General features: G+C 31.5%; 4 protein-coding genes and 1 non-coding gene across 6 annotated transcripts; all 5 read left to right on the top strand.

Annotated features, from left to right (window-relative positions):
• The first annotated feature begins 4,305 nt into the window (after positions 1–4,305).
• On the top strand, positions 4,306–9,224 carry LOC105196268 (hybrid signal transduction histidine kinase L). Its single transcript, XM_026133280.2, has 7 exons — positions 4,306–4,463; positions 4,715–4,950; positions 6,292–7,126; positions 7,275–7,358; positions 7,591–7,790; positions 7,898–8,326; positions 8,720–9,224. The coding sequence occupies exons 2-7, from the start codon at positions 4,716–4,718 to the stop codon at positions 8,923–8,925; spliced, it is 1,989 nt and encodes a 662-aa protein (XP_025989065.2). The 5' UTR covers positions 4,306–4,463; position 4,715; the 3' UTR covers positions 8,926–9,224.
• A 1,095-nt stretch (positions 9,225–10,319) lies between these two features.
• On the top strand, positions 10,320–12,322 carry LOC105201807 (THUMP domain-containing protein 1 homolog). Of its 2 annotated transcripts, XM_026133292.2 has the most exons (6): positions 10,320–10,480; positions 10,677–10,925; positions 11,003–11,164; positions 11,261–11,505; positions 11,580–11,799; positions 12,033–12,322. In XM_026133292.2, the coding sequence occupies exons 2-6, from the start codon at positions 10,716–10,718 to the stop codon at positions 12,180–12,182; spliced, it is 987 nt and encodes a 328-aa protein (XP_025989077.1). In that variant the 5' UTR covers positions 10,320–10,480; positions 10,677–10,715; the 3' UTR covers positions 12,183–12,322. The 2 variants fall into 2 exon arrangements, with proteins under 2 accessions (XP_025989077.1, XP_011168314.1); XM_011170012.3 differs by lacking the exon at positions 10,320–10,480 and having other exon boundaries at positions 10,595–10,925.
• A 208-nt stretch (positions 12,323–12,530) lies between these two features.
• Trnaq-cug lies at positions 12,531–12,602 on the top strand. Its single transcript has one exon. It is a non-coding gene; the product is annotated as a tRNA-Gln (tRNA).
• An 840-nt stretch (positions 12,603–13,442) lies between these two features.
• Positions 13,443–15,071, top strand: LOC105201808. Its single transcript, XM_011170013.3, has 5 exons — positions 13,443–13,700; positions 13,834–13,955; positions 14,052–14,393; positions 14,464–14,731; positions 14,810–15,071. The coding sequence occupies exons 1-5, from the start codon at positions 13,654–13,656 to the stop codon at positions 14,889–14,891; spliced, it is 861 nt and encodes a 286-aa protein (XP_011168315.2). The 5' UTR covers positions 13,443–13,653; the 3' UTR covers positions 14,892–15,071.
• Positions 15,072–15,466: 395 nt separating this feature from the next.
• LOC105201809 (26S proteasome non-ATPase regulatory subunit 11) lies at positions 15,467–18,507 on the top strand. The gene is made up of 5 exons (XM_011170015.3): positions 15,467–15,614; positions 15,859–16,263; positions 16,739–17,133; positions 17,228–17,552; positions 17,913–18,507. Exons 2-5 carry the CDS (start codon positions 15,943–15,945, stop codon positions 18,141–18,143), a joined length of 1,272 nt encoding a protein of 423 aa, XP_011168317.1. The 5' UTR covers positions 15,467–15,614; positions 15,859–15,942; the 3' UTR covers positions 18,144–18,507.
• The last annotated feature ends 603 nt before the right edge of the window (positions 18,508–19,110 follow it).

Genomic DNA, 19,110 nt, shown 5'->3' with positions numbered 1-19,110 from the left:
TTAAAGCATATAATATTTCAAGCATATCATATAGAATTCCTGTTTATTATAAACTCAGTAAAAATAACTTTGAAATTATTCAACTACATTATACATTAATCAATATTAATTTATATGTTAAAAATCAATAATGTATCTGAAAATGTTTTTTTTATTCTTTTCCAGATCGTAAATAAACTTCAACTCCAAGAATAAATAAAAATTACTGGAAAATGGATTGAAAGGGCATTATTGAACATTATCAATTTGTGCTAACTTAAATTTTTGTAAAATCTGCTATTCTTTGTTAGTTGTTCATTAGAGAGTAATAATATAAGAACGGAATATACATAAATAAAATTAAAATAATTGTATGCATATATGATGCGTATATTACATTTTTATATTATTACTCTCTAATAAACAACTAATAAAGAAAAGTAGATTTTACAAATTTCAAGTTAGCACAAATTGATATATTGTTCAATAATGCCCTCTTCATATAAATCCATTTTCCAGTAATTTTTATTTATTCATAGAATTGAAGTTTATTTACGATCTGGAAAAGAATAAAAAGAACATTTTTAGAAACATTATTGATTTTTAACATATAAATTAATATTGATTAATGTATAATGTAGTTGAATAATTTCAAAGTTATGTTTACTGAGTTTATAATAAACAGGAATTCTATATGATATGCTTGAAATATTATATGCTTTAATATGTACCTAATAATTAATAATTGTTTTATTAATTTTGATTTGTTTCCGATATAACCACAAACTTTAGAATAGATTAATTAATTTTTACAAACAGAAATTTAAACGAAATCCAGTGTTTAGACAAAAAAATTACAATAAATCTAAATTCAAATCATTCTTTTTAACTTAATCTTTGATTTTTTGTGTTATTATTTAAAAAAATAAAGAGACTTACTTTTCAAGCATGCTTCTCGGTCTTCACGCTTTCGTCATCAATCGGATTACATTTGAGACAGCAATCGTCAATCCGATTAGCCTAGGGAAATTTTCTATACCTACGTTGGCTGCGTTCAGATTCTCCACCCGGTGAGTGATCTCTGGGTGACTGGGTAAATGGGCGGAGCTAATGAAAAGCTCCCTAGTGGTTTATGGAATCTGAACGCACTCTCAAACATTGGGTGTGTTTAGCAAATAACGCTGAGAAATAGTAACATAAATATCTCAGATTCAGAATAAATTACATAATAAATTAAGATAAACGATAAAGATAATACATAAATATTTTACTATGAATATTTTTATCAATATAGCTAAAGTAGATGAAAATTAAATGTTAGTAGAATAGGACGAATCAATTTAAACAATGAAAATAAATTTTTATTTTAACAAATTAGATGAAGATATATATTGCGCATATCATCTATTATATGTATAGGCTTGTTTTCTATTCCTGCACTAGACTGCACTGGAACGTTCCTTCTTGTTTTCACTAACTTTCAAATATATATCTATTTCACTTTAAGTGCGCACTAATTATTGGAGTTCAGGAACAGAAAACAAACAGTATATTTTATTAGTATCAGAAAATATTTAATAATACTAAAAATCTTTAACATACTAACCTCAAATATAAATATTTATATAACGGTTTTGTGAGACTGTAGACCAAGAAACCTTACATTAATAGAATAAAAGATTAATATTTATTAATCTGTAATTACATAAACAGAATAATAAACAAAACGTTTAAACTTTACTTGGTTATTAACGTTTTTCTTTATTATATTTATATATTTTAATTTTTATTTACTATAATATTTTAAATTAAATTTATTTTTTTATTTTAAATTTGTTTTAAATATACGAGCTTTATCACAAATATATAGAAATTTTTATAGCGATACATTTTGGAACGCACCTTTACGTCACCCACCCGTTTCACCCGGCTCAAGGACCAATGTGGTTTTTCCACTCTCTCGGGATAGACAGAGTGATAAAGTGAACGACCCACCTAATGTCCGGTAGGGGCACTCTAAGGGTGCAGTCCCATGGAGCGTATCAGGCGTATCGCGGATTGCGCGTATCGAAAATCTGACCAATCGCGAACGTTCCGCTGCTTCCGCTGTTCTTGGTTCGCTGCCGTTCCGCCGAAGTTATTCTTTAGCGTATTCAATCGAGCGGATCAGAGCGGATTGAGGTTAACATAAAGAAAAATAGCAGTTTCTTGTAATTGATACAATTAAAACAATTATGAACAAAGGAAATATAAGTCCTGTGAGTAGCATATAGCAATTTAAAATATTATTTTTGTAATACTTATTAATTATAATATTTTAAGGTTAGTTTAGAATTTGACGAAGCATATTTTTGATTAGTCTACACTGATTATTTCAGTTTAATATAAATACGGATATAAATATTGTATTATGAATTGCAAATTACAAATTGCAAATTACAAATATTGGTCTGACCCAATATTTCCGTTTTCCTTTATTCGCAATTTTTCTCTCGTTTTTTAATGCTTAATAATAAAGCGCATAAAGATTAATAATTTTACGATGTATTTCATGCCTGGTAAAAACATCGTAATTTATTCGTTTTAAACGTTTTATTAATAAAGCAATTGAAAGCAATATTGTTTTCGATTTCATTCTGCACCTGTTAAAAGTCAAATGTTTTATTTACTTATACTAAATAAATTAATAAATTAAATAAAATTCACTTTATATATACTGTGAATATTCTACTATTCTTCCGTCTGCTTTTGTTCCTACGGTCCCATGAAGCGGAATTCGCGTAAGCGGATCAGCGGTTCACCAATCACAAGACTGTTTGGATGAGAGAAATAACAAAATTCGTTTCGTGATTGAGCATCCGCTTAATACGCTTACGCAAATTCCGCTTCATGGGACCGTAGGAACAAAACGTTCACGTACTGAAAGCAGCGGAACGTTCGCGATTGGTCAGATTTTCGATACGCGCAATCCGCGATACGCCTGATACGCTCCATGGGACTGCACCCTAAAGGAATCTGAACGCTCTTTAGGTGCCTGGGTGCACTCGGGTGGGGAATCTGAACGCAGCCTTGAGTACCATTGTTCAATCCAATCCGAGATCCGATTAGTTATCGTAAACACCCTTGGGTAATTTCTCGAAACTCGCTGCGTGTTCGTAAAAACAAAAAAATTTTACGCTCGTGAAAGACTCGATAGTGAAGTAAACAATCCGTTTGTTTTCTGTTCCTGAACTCTCTAAATAAGTGTACACTTAAAATGAAATAGATAGATGTTTCAAAGTTAGCGAAAGCAAGAAGGAACGTTCCAGTGCAGTCTAGTGCAGGAATAGAAAACAAGCCTATTAAAGGCCGCGGCACAGGCTTTTGCATAGCTGCATAAGGAAATTGATTGGTCCATTTCCTTATGCATGTGCTAACGGACCAATCTGCGGCCTTTATACAATAAGCTTTGAAATACGCATGAATAATGAATAATCAACGAATGCATTGTTTCTTAGGCTTACAATTCTTTAAATAAAAATAATGAATATTGATTACCATCTAAGAATTCTGAGTCTGGTACGTTATTTTCGAACACGAAACATTTTTAGTAAAAATATAAGTCCATTGTGCTAATTTAAAAATGTAGTATGTAAAGAAACGAAAAGTTCAAACTATAATTTTAATTTTGTATGTTAAGGGCCAGTTTCACAACCTACGGTTAACTTAACTAACCGGTTAAAAGTCAATCGTGATTGGTTATTTTTGGTCAATTTTACTTAACGACAAATGCAATTGGTCAATTCCGATAGAAGAATCAGCCGATTAAGTTAACTGAAGGTTGTGAAATTGGCCCTAAGGCAACAAAACATAACTGAACATGACTAAAATGTAGCAGTACCACGCTTGAAAAAATAATTTATTTGCCCGATGTGTTGGCACTATTAGGTCTGTTCGAGTTGCTTGAAATCCCCAAAAATTTTTGCACTTGAGATGAGATAAATATATATTCGATCGTAAAAAAAAGAGAGACGACAAAGAAATTAATTCAAAAAGGGCAGCAACACGAACAGGCCTATTGTGTTACACAGTGTCGCCTGTATCTCTTGTTGGAAAGCACCCATAGAGTAGAGAAGCCAGCTTCAAAAGTGACCCATTGATAGAAAGAGACAGAAAATGGGAGCTTTAGTCTATCTCTCTCTTAATGGCGCTAGTACAACAAAGACAAGAATATAGGTCCTATCTTCTCTCTTTTTCTAACGGGGGGACATCACCACTTACAGATCTGTTTATGGCTCCTCTACTCTATATGTAATATTTCTATGCCAATTTACTCAGAAGTTTGTGTGTGTGTCGCGATTTGTGGTTAAAGGTTGGTACCGCTGATTTGTTTCGTCAAGATGTCTGTTGTGAATCTCGACTCGCGACGATATTTTCCAAAACATACAAATAGTGATTGAGGAGGATTCGTATGGTGATCAAGTTTCGTGAAAAAGCTGTCTGAAGTAAGTTTTAGTATGACACATAATTTCTCATCGACTTTTCATATTGATTCAATATGTGTTCACGACTCGTGTAGGCATTAGTTTCATGTCAAATGTTACATATAATTAAATATATTTTGACGTTATATCAAATGATATTATAGACGTTTCAGTTATTACGCGACAAATTTATTATTTTACATAGTGCATCTATTTCGATTTCTCTTGATTGTTTCTCGATAACTTTACAATGATTCTTTGTGTAAAATTAGAATGAGCGCCAGACTTCTGAAAGATCCAGCTACCGCGTCCAGCCGTATATTTGTAGGCCATTTACAAACTGACGATGTTACGAAACTGGAGCTGGAAGAGCATTTTGCCAAATATGGCACTGTTATAGCGTCAATAATAAACAGGGGCTTCGGATTTGTACAATTTGAAGAGGAGCAGTCTGCACAGAAAGCTATTCAAAATGAAGATGGTGCAATGTTTAAAGGCAGACGTATAGGTATTTTATAGAAATGCAACTAGGCGCAGTTATGATATTTTTTTCTCATACTGTTCTTTTCTTTATTTAACTCTTTAGCTACAGATGAATTAAACACAACTGTGCCATTGTACACATAGCTTGGCTACGTAAAGCTATGTGCTATACGCAATTAAAAATTAAAAGGGGAAGAAAAGGGAATTTTTTTTATATTTTGTGGTTTTATTATACATTTGTTTAGAAATAAAACAGAAATGTAAAAGAGCCTATAATGGCACATAGTAGCTAAAGGGTTAATTAATTTTTACCAAGTGCATATACAGACGCGTAAACTAAGTAGGTCCAGAGTGTCAACAGCATCTATAGATGCATAAAATAATCGTTTTTCTTAATATTATCTATAAATATTAAAACTGACTATCTTATGCTTATTTCCACCAACACAGATTAATTTTGATCTCAGTTTAACTTACTTTTTATCTTTCTTTAGTTCCAATTGGAAAAAGATAAAGATTAAGTTAAATCGAGATTAAAGTTAATCTACATTGATGGAAATGGGCATTAGGGCTTTTTAAGATCAATGATTTCAAATTGTTAGGTAAATTTTTAAAATTTATTAATGCAAATTAAAAATGGCAGCTTTAAAAGTCACATATTTTCAAATTCATTCTGTTTTTGTGAAACAGATGTGATAAATTTTTTTAAATAATTACAAAGAGATACAATTATACATTTAAAATTCCTAAATTATTGAACATCCAATAGTGGACTTGAAATCTATGTTTTACACAAGAAATATGCAATACAAATTAATATATATTATTATTGTACAAAATTTTTTGTTGTATTTAAAATGATATTTTAAAATTTGCAATTCAAACTTGAATTTGTTATTAAAATTATAATACATTGATTTAAAAACAAATTTAATAAACATCAATTTATGTAGAGAATTTTATGAAATTTTCCACCATATTGTATTATCATCTCAAAATTTACATATTATATTAATATAAAATTTCTATTTAGCAACCTCAGAAGTATTATTAAGATGCATGAAATAATAATTAATAAAATCAATTTTATTACGAATTTTGCGCCATATTGAATCTGCTATTTTGAAATTTGAAATTCTAACATTAAATTTGTACTCAATGACCTCAAAAACTCATAAATTATCATCTGAATTTATATACAAAGCCTGCACATTCTAGACCCACTTTACATTTTGAGGTTTGACACTCAAAGGATTAAGAGTTTCTACTGTAAATAATCAATGTTCTTTATCTTGAAAGAGAAAATATCAAGAGATGATTCAATCTTTATTATTATTTTTTTTTTTTTTTTTTTTTTAATTTATAGATGTCAGACCAGCAAAGAAAGATAATCAATCTAGCAGTGGTGGAAATGCAGGAAATTCAAATGCAAAACAAATGGGTGGATCAAATAATCAGTTTAATTCCATGAATAATCAATTCAGTAATGCAAATGAACCGTTTGGTGTGAATAAACCAAATTATAGTGGTGGAATGAATCAGAATTTTGGGACTGATAATACCTTTGGCAACAACCAAAAAGATTTGAATGCTCAAGCTAGAAGCGGTGGAAATATCCATTTTGATGATGGAAATCAAGTTGGAAGTAAAGATGATCAATTTAATGGAAAACATAATAATAATGGAAATGATTTTAATAATCCTACACAAAATCGTGGAAATAATCAATTTAACATGAATAATCCAAATCGCGTAAACGATCAATTTGTTACCGGTCTCAGTAATCAAAACAGAGGCCCTAATAATCAGTTTGGAAATAACAACCAAATGGGAAATCAGAACAGACCCGGAGGAATTCCAAATAGAAATCAAACTAATCAGGGTAATAACCAAAACCAAAATGCTAGTGGTGGAGCAATGGGTCCTGGTGGTCCTGTTCATAGACCTCGCGGAACGAGAGGTGGAAAGAATAGAAATAAAAATAATCAGAACAATCCGAACAATCCAAATATAAATAATTTTAGAGATCGAAGTCCAATTAATAGGAATCGAATGGAAGATAAAACAAATAGAGACTGGGATCTTAAACAAGGAGATAGATTACGTAACAATAATTTTGCCAGAGATTCATTTAATGACAGTGGAAATCGATACGATGATTTCAAGACTTCTGGTACTAGAGAGACAAATACGAATTTTGGGTAAATTAATCATTTTTATAGTAATTAATAAGTTCCGTTTTAAATAATGTGCAAACAATGGCGATTTTAATGAGATTTTAGCATAATGAGATTACTGCTAGTTTAATTTGCCCGGATATAAATAATAAAACGTTTGTTTGTGTTATAGGAATACCAGTGGATCATCCGATTATCTTACCATTGCAGCTGAAAAGAATGACTGTGAAATTATTGTCGTTAACAAAGCATTGACGTGAGATATCTATTCTTAAGCCTTGTGTTCACGACGCTCCGAAATCTTGTTTGGAGAAAAGATTGACAAATCGCATTTAAACAATTTGGCCAAATGACCAAATGCGATTTGTCAATTTTCTCTCCATTCGAGATCTTAGAACGATTTTTAGCATAATGAACATAAGGTTTTATAAAATACAATTTGACTAAATTACATTTAAATAATATATATTATTTATTTAAATATACAGGAAATATGCAGAAGATATTGAGTTACGTTTGAAACAAGTTGGTTTAATGGTAGATTTGCTGTTTCCAAATGAGGATGTTCCTTTAGGCCGTGTTTTGGGAAATATAGCGAGTCGTGGTTGTCTTTATGCCGTAGTTGTTACTCCTGTCAACCTCGAGCATCATTCCTTAACACTCAATATTTTACATGGTTTGCCACAAGGTAAAATTTCAATAATTATAATATTAACATTTATTGAATATACCTCAATATTCAATATACAACATTCAGTGGCATTAATTAATTGACACTACATTGTTATATTGTAGAACACAGAAACATGCCTGTTGAAGATGCTATAAGTTTGATTTCACGAGATTTCGCAAATTATAAAGCTGGCGGCCGTTCAGTTCCCTTGAATACACCTCTTACAAATGAGCGTCATCCGGACGCTATACAAGTTCTTCTTAATATGCTGGCTGACAATCGTCAACTAACGGTTCTGCAATATGATCGCGTCATAAAATATCTTGACATGAAACGCGAGGAACAGGTACAAGTTGAATTAGGCGATGCAAAAGATTTGCCGGTAAAAACACCAATTACGCCAGTCAACGACCCGAAACAGGCCGAATTACAAACGAGAATATTGAATATTCTAAATAATAGTAAAAGTGCATCAACAGCAGCAGAGCCCAGTCCAGTGCCACCACCGACTTCGGCACCAGCCCCTGTACCACCAGCTAATTGGGGAACAGGTAAAAATTATAAATCGTACAACTGCATTGACAAGAATTATTTAAGTATAAATATAAATTACTTATTCATAATCAAATTAATAATATATTAATATTTATATATATGAGATATCTTAAAATTTAAATTTTTCAAATATTAAAATCTTTGTGCAAATTAAAATTTTAATTCCAAAGTTGTCAAGGTTGTACTTAATAAACATAAATTTGCAATACTGAGTAAGAAATCTTATCTGCAATTATATATAAATTTGAATATTAAATTAGCTTTGTTGCTTAGCATAATGCAGATAAACTTTGGAAAATTTGTCCCTGTGATTTTGTGCGCAATTTATAATTACTTGTATAGCTCGTGAAACTATAAATTTCATAAATGTTTATTGTATTATGTCGTAGCATCAAACGCGGCTACATCATCCACAACAACCCCTTCTACAGGAGTTTCACCTTCGCCTCTCCTAAATGATCCGACAGTTCAGAAAGCTCTTGACAGTCTTTTGCAAGGTAATCTATTGAAAAACATCGGCGATCAACAACCACCACCTGCAACAACCACCGGAACACCGTTATTCGCTGCTTTTTCCAATATCGGTAGATTTTAACGGCCACACGAATTCTATTATAAGATCTTATAAGTTTTAGGATTCTTTATACTTTTCCCATTTTATTCCGTACTAAATATACAATCGCGAAAAAACGCAGTCAAAAAAAAGGAGATGGTAGAAGCAGCATTGCAAACATAATATTTTAGTACATTGTATATTAACCGTGTAAAATGATAAATTCAAGATAAAAAGTTTATAGTAACTATAAGAGCACAACAATTATGATTCGAATATTCACATAATTATTGTTACTGCCTATGTGTATGTATCGTTGATAATATACTTCTCTAAATAGTTGTGTGTTTAAATAATTAATAAAGCATACTATATATGCTTTAACAATCTCATTGCATGTAATTTATCAGAGATAGTTTTCATACATATATTTTGCATTGCGCACAAATGCTTGGATGTGTGTTATTAGGCGATGTGCATATTATACGCACGGAATATTTTTGTTCAAAGCAGAATTACTTTTATTTTTCTCGTATATATTTTTATGTAAAAATCAGTTTTTATACAACTTAGAATGATAAATGTTCGATAAATATATATATATATATATATATATATATATATATATATATATATATATATATATATATATATATATATATATGCAGTATATAATTAAAGATGTGCCCTCTTTTTAATGTATGAAAATTATTTGAATTTCTTTATGTTCCTATATTATAAAATATTCTAAAATTATCCCTAACGATCGTTTCTCTGATAAAAAATTTAGAATAATTTAAATAATTAGGTAGATAATAATAATTAATGTTTGTTTTTAAATTTTCCCTTTTTTAATTATTAAAAGTTATATAAGTTTACATTTGTATAAAATTTTATTATAGAACTGATAATATATTTCTTTAAGTAGGCGTGTGTAACAAAGGCGAGTTATTTAATTCATTAATTGATCAGTTACATTATGCACAAATGCAGAACTTTCACAGAGGAAAGGTGCATTTGCGTCTAATGCAATTGATATGAATGAATTACAAACAAACTTTCCTTATGTTGATAGATATATTTTAGACTTTGTTAATATTACTTGACTATACCGCGTAAATTTGTATATCTGAAGTGAAGAGGTGTAAATTTTATGCTTCTCAATTTAATGCTTCTCAATTATGTACTATATCTAAAATATATTGTGTTTAAAGAATTGTCCTGACTTTATCGTGTGTAATAAATTTTCTTGTATTTTTCGTGTATTCCCTTATGCAATACATATAAAATTTAGTAATATCGATACAAAATTTATATGATATATAAAATTTAAATAATAAAATTTACAAATTTAAACTACTGTTTATAAAATTTATATTACATTTTACATGTGATAAGAATCTAATTTTGTATGGATTCTAACTTGTTCTCTGTGTAGTGATAATTCAGACTGCCCGCGCAGCAAACGATAAGCAGTCAATCGAGCAACAGCCAATCAACGAAGCTTGTTGCTCGTCCAAAATTCAACAGTTTTGGGATTTACGATTTGGGCTACGATCCTACTTGATGCTATGAATGCTTCGAAGCATTTTGTAACGTAAGTGGACTGCAACTTTGATTAACCAATTAATAGTAAATTTAATTTGTTGACTCAATCCAACTCCGAGTCTGTTCTTTTTAACTTAATTTCTTCCACATTTTATCTCTTCTTTTGTAACTAAAAAGAACAGACCATCGAGGCTCTTAACCAGTAACGTGAACCAAAATACGTGACATTATTGTTCTAATTCAAGGTAGAAATAACAAATTAGAAGAAGAAATTAAATAAAGAAATGGAGACGAAAAGTACAACAAATACACGGAAAAGGAATAACAGATATATCGCGAATCGTAATGATTATAAGAAGCGTAAATTTATGTTGCAACCTGGTATGATGGGATTTCTATGCACGTGCAACTATCAAGAAAGAGGCTGTGTTACTGAAGCTTACAGATTGCTCAATCTGTTTGCAGATGAGAAAACTGCATCAGATATGAATAAGGTACTTACAGTTATATTCGTAAAAAAATATACAAGATGTTTACTGTTTATTAATACATGTATTTTAATTATTTTAAGGAGTCTGTACCAAGCACAACAAACGTACTCGCTAAAAAGGAAGTTGATAAATTATTAGAGAATTGTGATGCTGAAGATGAAGATATATCAACTGCTTTAGAAAAAGAAATTGATGAACTCAGAACAGAAAGCAAGATGCCATTGTTTTCTCGAAAATTTCAAGTACACTTGTGCTATAACTATTGGTTAACATTGCATTAATGAAATTATTTTCTTTGACACAACATTTACAATTATCGATATAATCATTTTTCATAGGAAGTAGACACAGGTGTTAAAAATATGATTTTTATAGCAAGTACTTTACCTAATCCATTAGAGTTGGTTATGAAAATTGTCACTAAGTTAGACACAACCAAAGAGCAATGTACCAGATACTTATTAAGATTACTTCCAATTGAAGTTGTATGCAAAGCGTATATGGACAATATTAAGACAAAAGCAAGTGAATTGTTTGAAAAATATTTTGCTCAAGAACCTAAGACATTCAGCATTGTATTTAAGTAAGTTAACGGGATGTATTTTGTACAATCAAGTTAATAATCTTTGTACTTTATTTAAAAAATTAACATTTTAGTCATCGCAGCAATAACAGTATTAAAAGGGATGAAATTATTGAAGATTTGGCAGAAATAATATTAAAGAAAAATCCAGGTAATAAAGCAGATTTGAAAAATCCAGACATAGCTGTGATTGTTGAAGTGATACGTAACATTTGCTTACTCTCTATCGCTCCAAAATATTACAAATTTAAAAAATATAATCTTCTCGAGATATGCAACAGTACAAAAAATAAGGTAAGACTATTTTTATAAAAGTAGTGCAAACTTCTTGTGTATGCTGGAAGTTACTATTAAGACTGTTTCAACAAGAAGTGTTTGATGCCTCATGTGAAAACATTGTAGCATATTATATATGCATAAAGACTACACATATAACAATTACTATTTACTGTTATTTTATATTTTAAATACTATTAATAACAAATCTAATATTTCCAAAATAATATATAAATTTAAAATATTCTTAGATAACTCCTAAAAAAGAAATAGCAGAGCCAACAAATGAAGAAAACTATGAAAAAGATTCAGTTAAAATATCATCAGAAAAACAAGAAGAATATATCGATAATAATGACAATTTGGATGCACAAATTGAAGAAACAGAATTGATTATTTAAGCTCACTGCTTCAGATAGATTTATTATATTAATAATTATTAATATATGTATTGTAAAATGTTATTTTACGAATTGATTATTTTATATTTTATAAAAATACAAAGTACGAATAAATGTCACGTACGTATGATGTGAAATAATTTTTATGTTTTATACGTTTTTTGTTAATATACTTGTGCTAGAATTGTTAGTAACATATAATTTTAAATATATGAAAATTTTATAGTGGTATAAAATTATACAATTATTTAGAGTATAAAAATGGTTGAAACTTATTTTTATGAAATGATAAAAGATATATATTGTTAGATTTAGAGTAATATCTAGCATAAAAACTCTTTAGCTCAAGGTCTCATGGTGTAATGGTTAGCACTCTGGACTCTGAATCCAGCGATCCGAGTTCAAATCTCGGTGGGACCTTGTTATTTTACAACCTATATATTATTTTCATTTTTTGTTCTTGTTAAAATAGAAAAATTTATTAGTGTATTTAACCCATTACTATTTTATATATATATATATACGTATATATATATATATATTTTTTTTTAGTCTAACTGAACAATTAAAAATAAAATCGAAAAGAAATAATTCAGTGCTGTTGCTCCTTTACAGTTCTGAAATGAAACACTTCCGGTTTGACTTTACACGTATTGCATCGTAACTAGATATTCATGTATCGTGACTGTTAGCTGAACAATTTAAAATTACATTTCTATCGATTAATTGTGTCATTATCCATTTAAACTTTTATACACTTTCAATAATTTTATATATTGTATGTACAAATATTTAAGTATGACGTGTGTTTAATTCTTAAATATCTAATCATGGTAGGAATACTCTGCGAAAAAAAATGTGCGTGATTTTCGCGCAAATCTTATTGGTCTTTACACCAAGCACTTAATACGCGCAGCTTTTGTTTCTGGTTCTAACCAATAAAATTGCTACAGTTTAATTTTTATTTTGGTTGCTAATTTTTATTGTTTTTGAATTAATTTTACTTATTAAATTTTTTAAAGATTTTAAAAGAAAAAGAGCAACTGTAGATTTCTTTTATTTGATCAAGATTGCCAACATGAATTATTTTTACTGATTGCCATTGGCTGCGTTCCAAAATTCACTGCCAGTACTGAAAATTTATAGTTTACGTCACGTAAACTATAGATTTTCAGTATTGACAGTTAAATTCGGAACGCAGTCATAGTGTGTGTGTGTGTGTGTGTGTGTGTGTGTGTGTGTGTGTGTGTGTGTGTGTGTGTGTGTGTGTGTGTGTGTGTGTGTGTGTGTGTGGGGGGGGGAGGGGTTCAGAGTGTGTGAGAAAACCGGTACAAAACAGATATGTTGAAAAGAAAGAAAAGAAAATAAACAGAAGAGAAGTAACAGAAACGAAACAAAGGATAGAAAACTCAAAATGAACATACTTGTAATAATAGAAATATTCAAGTGAAGTCTGATATAGCAGCGAACAATGCAGGAAGAACCAAAGAACACTTCGAAATTAGGAGCTATTCGAAAGTAAAATATCGTTTAATTGTGAAAATTTTATCTGCATGTGAAAGTTTTATACGCATAACTATATATATTTCAATTCGATGAAAAAGTTCTGTAGTGTGAGATTTTTAATGTAACATAGCACATATTTTTGTAGAATCCGTAATGCCAGTACGCCAATTATTACAAGAACTCAATTGGATACCTCATCCAATGTTTCCAAAGTCACCTCTCGTAGCAGAGTAACTATGATGCCAAGTGATATTGCACAGTCGCGAAGTAAGAGATTTACAAAAATCTTTTTTTACTAAATTTTACAATGACTTCTTTATTTACTGTTGCTATACGTTCTTAATATTATTCCATTATTTATAGAAATAGAGAAGAAGAAGAACACTGTAGGCAAGCAATCAATTATACCATCGCAGTTGTCGTTGGATACAACACAAAGGAAAATAGATACTGAATCTAAAGAAATAGAACTTGGACTTCTTTATGATGCATATTTACAAACTATAATGCTGGATCTTATAATGAAGAAGAAAACGGAAGAGAAGAAATGTCTATTGATTACACAATTAGCCACTGTGGCACAAGAGATTGATCAAGATACGAAAAAATTGATTAAAATTAAAACAAGGGAACGCGATATAATAAATTTAAGTTTAGCTCAAAAAGAGACAGATGCTCAAGTGACTGCAATAACAAAATGCACTAGTAAGATTTTAGCTATTTATAATTATTTTAAGCTATTTGTTACATTTACATTGATACTTTTTTTTTACAGGAGACGAAACATTTAAAATTGTAAAAGATGTGTTATCCAAATTATTATCTCTCTTAGAACCTCTGGATGTATTGCGATGTAATGGCATAATACTTCCTAAAACGCAGGAAGAATGGCAGGAGGCTCTAGAAGTGTTACAAAAATGTTCAAATGTTTTAAAGGACATCACAAATCTAATTCAATCAAAAGGCGAAACGTATTGTACAGTTAATGCTGAACTGAAGAATTTTGCTGAAATATATGATAAAATAGAAAATGTTCAAAAGAAGTGCGTTGCACATAATTTTATCTTTTCTGATGGATTTATTTTGAATCAATGTTTATTAAAATGTACAATTTTTTTCAGATTGGAAGAAGCCTTATGTAATTTACAAGTATTGATATTAAAGAATGCTTCACTCTCATTAACGTGTAATGAAACTGAGTAAACGGAGGTGTGTTATGAATAAGTTACTGTGTAGAACAATAGTATTGAATAATATTACAAAGTATAAGATTGAATTCGGAACTTTTCTGTACAAGTGTTGTGTAAAGTGCATTGTATATTGTAAAAATTAAAAAAAAAATGAAACTTAATTGAAAATATATTTTATATATTTTTTGCAAAATTGTATCAAATTATTTTCGTTCTATCAAGTAAAAGAGATAATTGATAAAGATAAAGGGGTCCATTTTTATGATAAAATCTTGAGCTTGTATCAGGAGCAAGCGAGATTTTATTTAATTTTCTTTTAAATTTGGTTTTTAAGCTAAGATGGCGTAGCCAATCAGATTTATCGGTTCAATTTTGAGATGACCGCCATTCAATAAACTTTGTATTTTTTTTTAATTTTTTTTTTAGTGATTTCTAGAAAAGAAATTTTCCTATTGGATATCACGTGCGTTCCGAAACTAATCAGAAGGAAAGACACATATGTCTTTTTGTGATTTGTCCATCGAGTGTTTTGGGGAGTTGAGGGGGGGGGGAGTTCAGTCTCGGGCAGACTCTGGCGCAAAAGCGTAGGGTTGCGGAAGGATGTGTGAGCGGGATGGAGTGGGATGCGGGCGATGGCGAAGGGTGTGAGACGGTGGTTGGCTTGACTCACGTAGCAGCATGACACGAGTTTTGCGGTGTCGGAAATCTGGCAAGCGCGGTGAAGAGTGACAAGCTGGTAAGCGCGAGCGGAGGGCGAGCGCGAGTGAACGTACACATTACGCGTGCACGCGAAAAAGTGTGAAAATTGTTGGAGCGTGCGATCCAGAGATCGTAGCTGCGCGCGCAGTTTAGATCGCTACACAGACACAGCACAGCGCAGCACAGAGCACAGCACAGATCGGATCGGATCGGATTCTCGTTGACTGGCACATTTCGCTCGAGAGACTCGAGACCCGCGACATATTCCTTTTTTCTTGCAGCCGCGCCAGCGAGTCGAGTGTAACGTGTACGAGAAGATTAGCGTTTCCACACGAGGAAGCCCCACACGGTGCCAATCGCTCGAGATGGCCGGTGCAATGTTGATTGAGCGGGCTCAGGCAGTCTCGGTGACAAACCGCAGCGAGGGTATCTCCTTGTTAAACGAGATCGTCTCGGACCCGAGTATCGGCGTCGCCGACGATGACGAGGACAACATTCGTGTCAAGGAGCAGGGTATTCTGCATTTGGGCGAGCTCTACAAGAAAGAGGGCAAAGCGAAAGAACTGGCCGAATTGATCAAAGCCACCAGACCGTTCCTTAGCCTCATTAGTAAAGCAAAGGCTGCCAAGCTCGTGCGGTCCTTAGTTGACTTCTTCCTGGATCTCGAGGCTGGTATTGGTATCGAGGTAATAACGTTTCTTCTTGTAATCAACATGGAGAATAGAATAGCTTAGGTTATGATATGACAGTTCTGCTCCAATCGATGAAAAATGTCAGTTAAAGACATGCGCTTGTCAAGATATTTGTTACTTTATTCAAACAAATGTGTCAAGTGCTTGATACTGAAACTGAAAAACTAACCAAAATTTATGATATACTTTTGATATACATTCTTGTTTTATCTCCATTACAGATAAAAACAAATAATGTAGAATAATGCATTAATTTTGGCTTGTTACAATAAAAGTTAATTTTTTAGATAATTAAAAACTTGTAATTATTATTTAAAATATAAACATGTGTATAAAACTGCATATACATGATATAAATTTGATTTGTTAAAAAAATTTCACACGAGTCTTTTCATTAAATCATATAAGAATTGTTAAATAAACTTGTATAAAAAATTAATGAAATGTACTTATATACATTATTATTTAGGTGCAATTATGTAAAGAATGCATAGAATGGGCAAAAGAAGAACGCAGAACGTTTTTAAGGCAATCGTTAGAAGCCCGCTTAATAGCCCTTTACTTTGATACGGGCATGTTTAGCGAAGCGTTACAATTGGGATCTGCTCTTCTCAAAGAACTCAAAAAACTGGATGACAAACAGCTATTAGTAGAGGTTCAATTATTAGAGAGCAAGACATATCACGCATTGAGTAATTTAGCAAAAGCGAGAGCAGCACTTACCAGTGCCAGGACGACTGCTAATGCGATTTACTGTCCACCTAAAATGCAAGCGGCTCTGGATCTACAATCGGGAATACTACACGCTGCTGACGAACGAGACTTCAAGACTGCTTACTCCTACTTTTATGAAGCTTTTGAAGGGTATTGTAATCAATATCTCGAACCACATATGTATAGTCCAGTTTTGTATCTTACAAAAGGGGTGTACAAAGATATTTTTATTTTCTATTCTTAGGTATGACAGTGTTGAAAGTCCCAAGGCTCTGACGGCGCTTAAATACATGTTACTGTCTAAAATTATGTTGCGCACGCCAGAAGACGTTCAGGCTATTATGTCTGGTAAATTGGCGGTAAAATATGCAGGACTGGATCTAGACGCAATGCGTGCGGTAGCCGAAGCTAGTCATCGACGATCACTAGCAGATTTTCAGAAGGCAGTTAAGCAATACCGACAGGAATTGGAAGATGACGTAATTGTACGCGCGCATCTTGGTTCTCTCTATGATGCTATGCTAGAGCAAAATTTATGTCGTTTAGTCGAACCTTATTCACGAGTTCAGGTATGTATTTATATATTGCATCGAAACTTTTATTTCTTTTTAGTTATAAATTATTTGGCCAATTGAGTTCTTCTCTGGAAAAATATAAACGTATAAAAAAGATGTAATAATGTGTTTGCTCAGACTTGTCGATTATTCAAAATTAAAAAATTTACAGCGCAACGGTGCTTACTTTTTTAAAATTTAAGTCATTTGAATAGAAATCTGAATTGTAATTGTTTAGATGCTTACAGTAACAAATACCGACGAGATTAAACTTGAGAAGAAATCAATTTTTAAATTGTTAAGGAATTTAAAAATAAATTTCAAAATAATATTTAATGAAATAATTTTTACTCTGATACATGGATTTTTTTTAAGGTGAGTCATATTGCCTCGTGCATATCTTTGCCTTTGGCGCAAGTAGAAAAAAAACTGTCGCAAATGATTTTGGACAAGAAGCTGCGAGGAGTTCTCGACCAAGGAGAAGGTGTTTTAATCGTTTTCGAAGATACCCCACGCGATAAAACCTACGAAATCGCACTAGACACGATACACAGCATGGGAAAAGTCGTCGATACACTTTACCAGAAAGCTAAGAAACTCACCTAGCCCTATTTAATATGTATTTATACAAGAAAAAATCTATCGCAATTATTATAACCATTAATAATTAGTTACTCTCATTAAATACTGTCGATTAACTGTATTTTTTTTCGTAATTAACGTGAACGACACACAAGTGTCGCGAACAAAAGTGCTCATTTATCGATACGTTCGTATAGGATCGCTTTTATTAATTGTAGAAATTGTTTAAAAGGTGATAAATATGAAATAATCGATTTGCTTGAGATCTAATCAACAAGCCCTTCTAATTCCGCGTCTTTAAAATTATTTTTCGTAAATAATCGAGGAAGTGAAGAAAAAAAATGTCATAACACAGAAAAACATCAAATATAAAAAAAAGGTAAAAGAACTGTTTATTTACTTATTTGCCCTATACAACAGACTACGCCTTTTGTAAAGAGAGTTCTATCGATTAATTAAAGTGTTTTAAAATGGAGGTACGTTCAGACGACTAATGTTCGATTTAAATTTTCGTAGTATGGTATGATTTCGAGTAACTAGACATATGAGTTTTTTTTCCGATTATTTGAATGTGATTTCAAGATACACGACTGTTTTATCAAGTGACAAGACTGATTGCCACAATCATCACGTTTGAAGGCTTCAATATCAAGATGGGCTGCTGTCCAATAATCTTTCCTCAAGGACAATTTTTAACAATTGTTTTTCACTGTTATGATCTTTTCGCCCTTGTGAGATGTATCGACTGTAATGATGCCAAAGACTATTAATATGTGACAAGTTTGTTTTCCCACAATTTGGGGTTGCCATTATCGTCGAGTAGCTGAATCATCCTTTCGCAATCGATAACGTGTTTTTTTTTTTCGCGTGATTCACGTTTGAAAGATCGATCGTGCTTCTGCAATTTCTACATCGACCATCGACCATCGACCGTCGACCATCGACTATTGACATTGAAGGTGCTTGCGGTACTTTTACTTCCTGCTACTTT

The sequence above is a fragment of the Solenopsis invicta genome, chromosome 9, assembly GCF_016802725.1.
Source record: "Solenopsis invicta isolate M01_SB chromosome 9, UNIL_Sinv_3.0, whole genome shotgun sequence".
In the NCBI taxonomy this organism is placed as follows: domain Eukaryota; kingdom Metazoa; phylum Arthropoda; class Insecta; order Hymenoptera; family Formicidae; genus Solenopsis; species Solenopsis invicta.
Note: the sequence above shows the minus strand (reverse complement) of the source record. Positions and strands in the feature narration are given on the sequence as shown.

Coding starts and splice junctions, on each gene's coding strand:
- LOC105201808 (XM_011170013.3), top strand. CDS start 13,654: ATGCAGGAAGAACCAAAGAACACTTCGAAATTAGGAGCTATTCGAAA. Junction 14,394..14,463: donor TGCAATAACAAAATGCACTA/GTAAGATTTTAG, acceptor TTTTTTTTACAG/GAGACGAAACATTTAAAATT. Junction 14,732..14,809: donor ATAGAAAATGTTCAAAAGAA/GTGCGTTGCACA, acceptor AATTTTTTTCAG/ATTGGAAGAAGCCTTATGTA.
- LOC105201807 (XM_026133292.2), top strand. CDS start 10,716: ATGGAGACGAAAAGTACAACAAATACACGGAAAAGGAATAACAGATAT. Junction 10,926..11,002: donor CTGCATCAGATATGAATAAG/GTACTTACAGTT, acceptor AATTATTTTAAG/GAGTCTGTACCAAGCACAAC. Junction 11,506..11,579: donor ACATTCAGCATTGTATTTAA/GTAAGTTAACGG, acceptor TTAACATTTTAG/TCATCGCAGCAATAACAGTA.
- LOC105201809 (XM_011170015.3), top strand. CDS start 15,943: ATGGCCGGTGCAATGTTGATTGAGCGGGCTCAGGCAGTCTCGGTGACA. Junction 16,264..16,738: donor AGGCTGGTATTGGTATCGAG/GTAATAACGTTT, acceptor ATTATTATTTAG/GTGCAATTATGTAAAGAATG. Junction 17,553..17,912: donor AACCTTATTCACGAGTTCAG/GTATGTATTTAT, acceptor ATTTTTTTTAAG/GTGAGTCATATTGCCTCGTG.
- LOC105196268 (XM_026133280.2), top strand. CDS start 4,716: ATGAGCGCCAGACTTCTGAAAGATCCAGCTACCGCGTCCAGCCGTATA. Junction 7,359..7,590: donor GTCGTTAACAAAGCATTGAC/GTGAGATATCTA, acceptor TTAAATATACAG/GAAATATGCAGAAGATATTG. Junction 8,327..8,719: donor ACCAGCTAATTGGGGAACAG/GTAAAAATTATA, acceptor ATTATGTCGTAG/CATCAAACGCGGCTACATCA.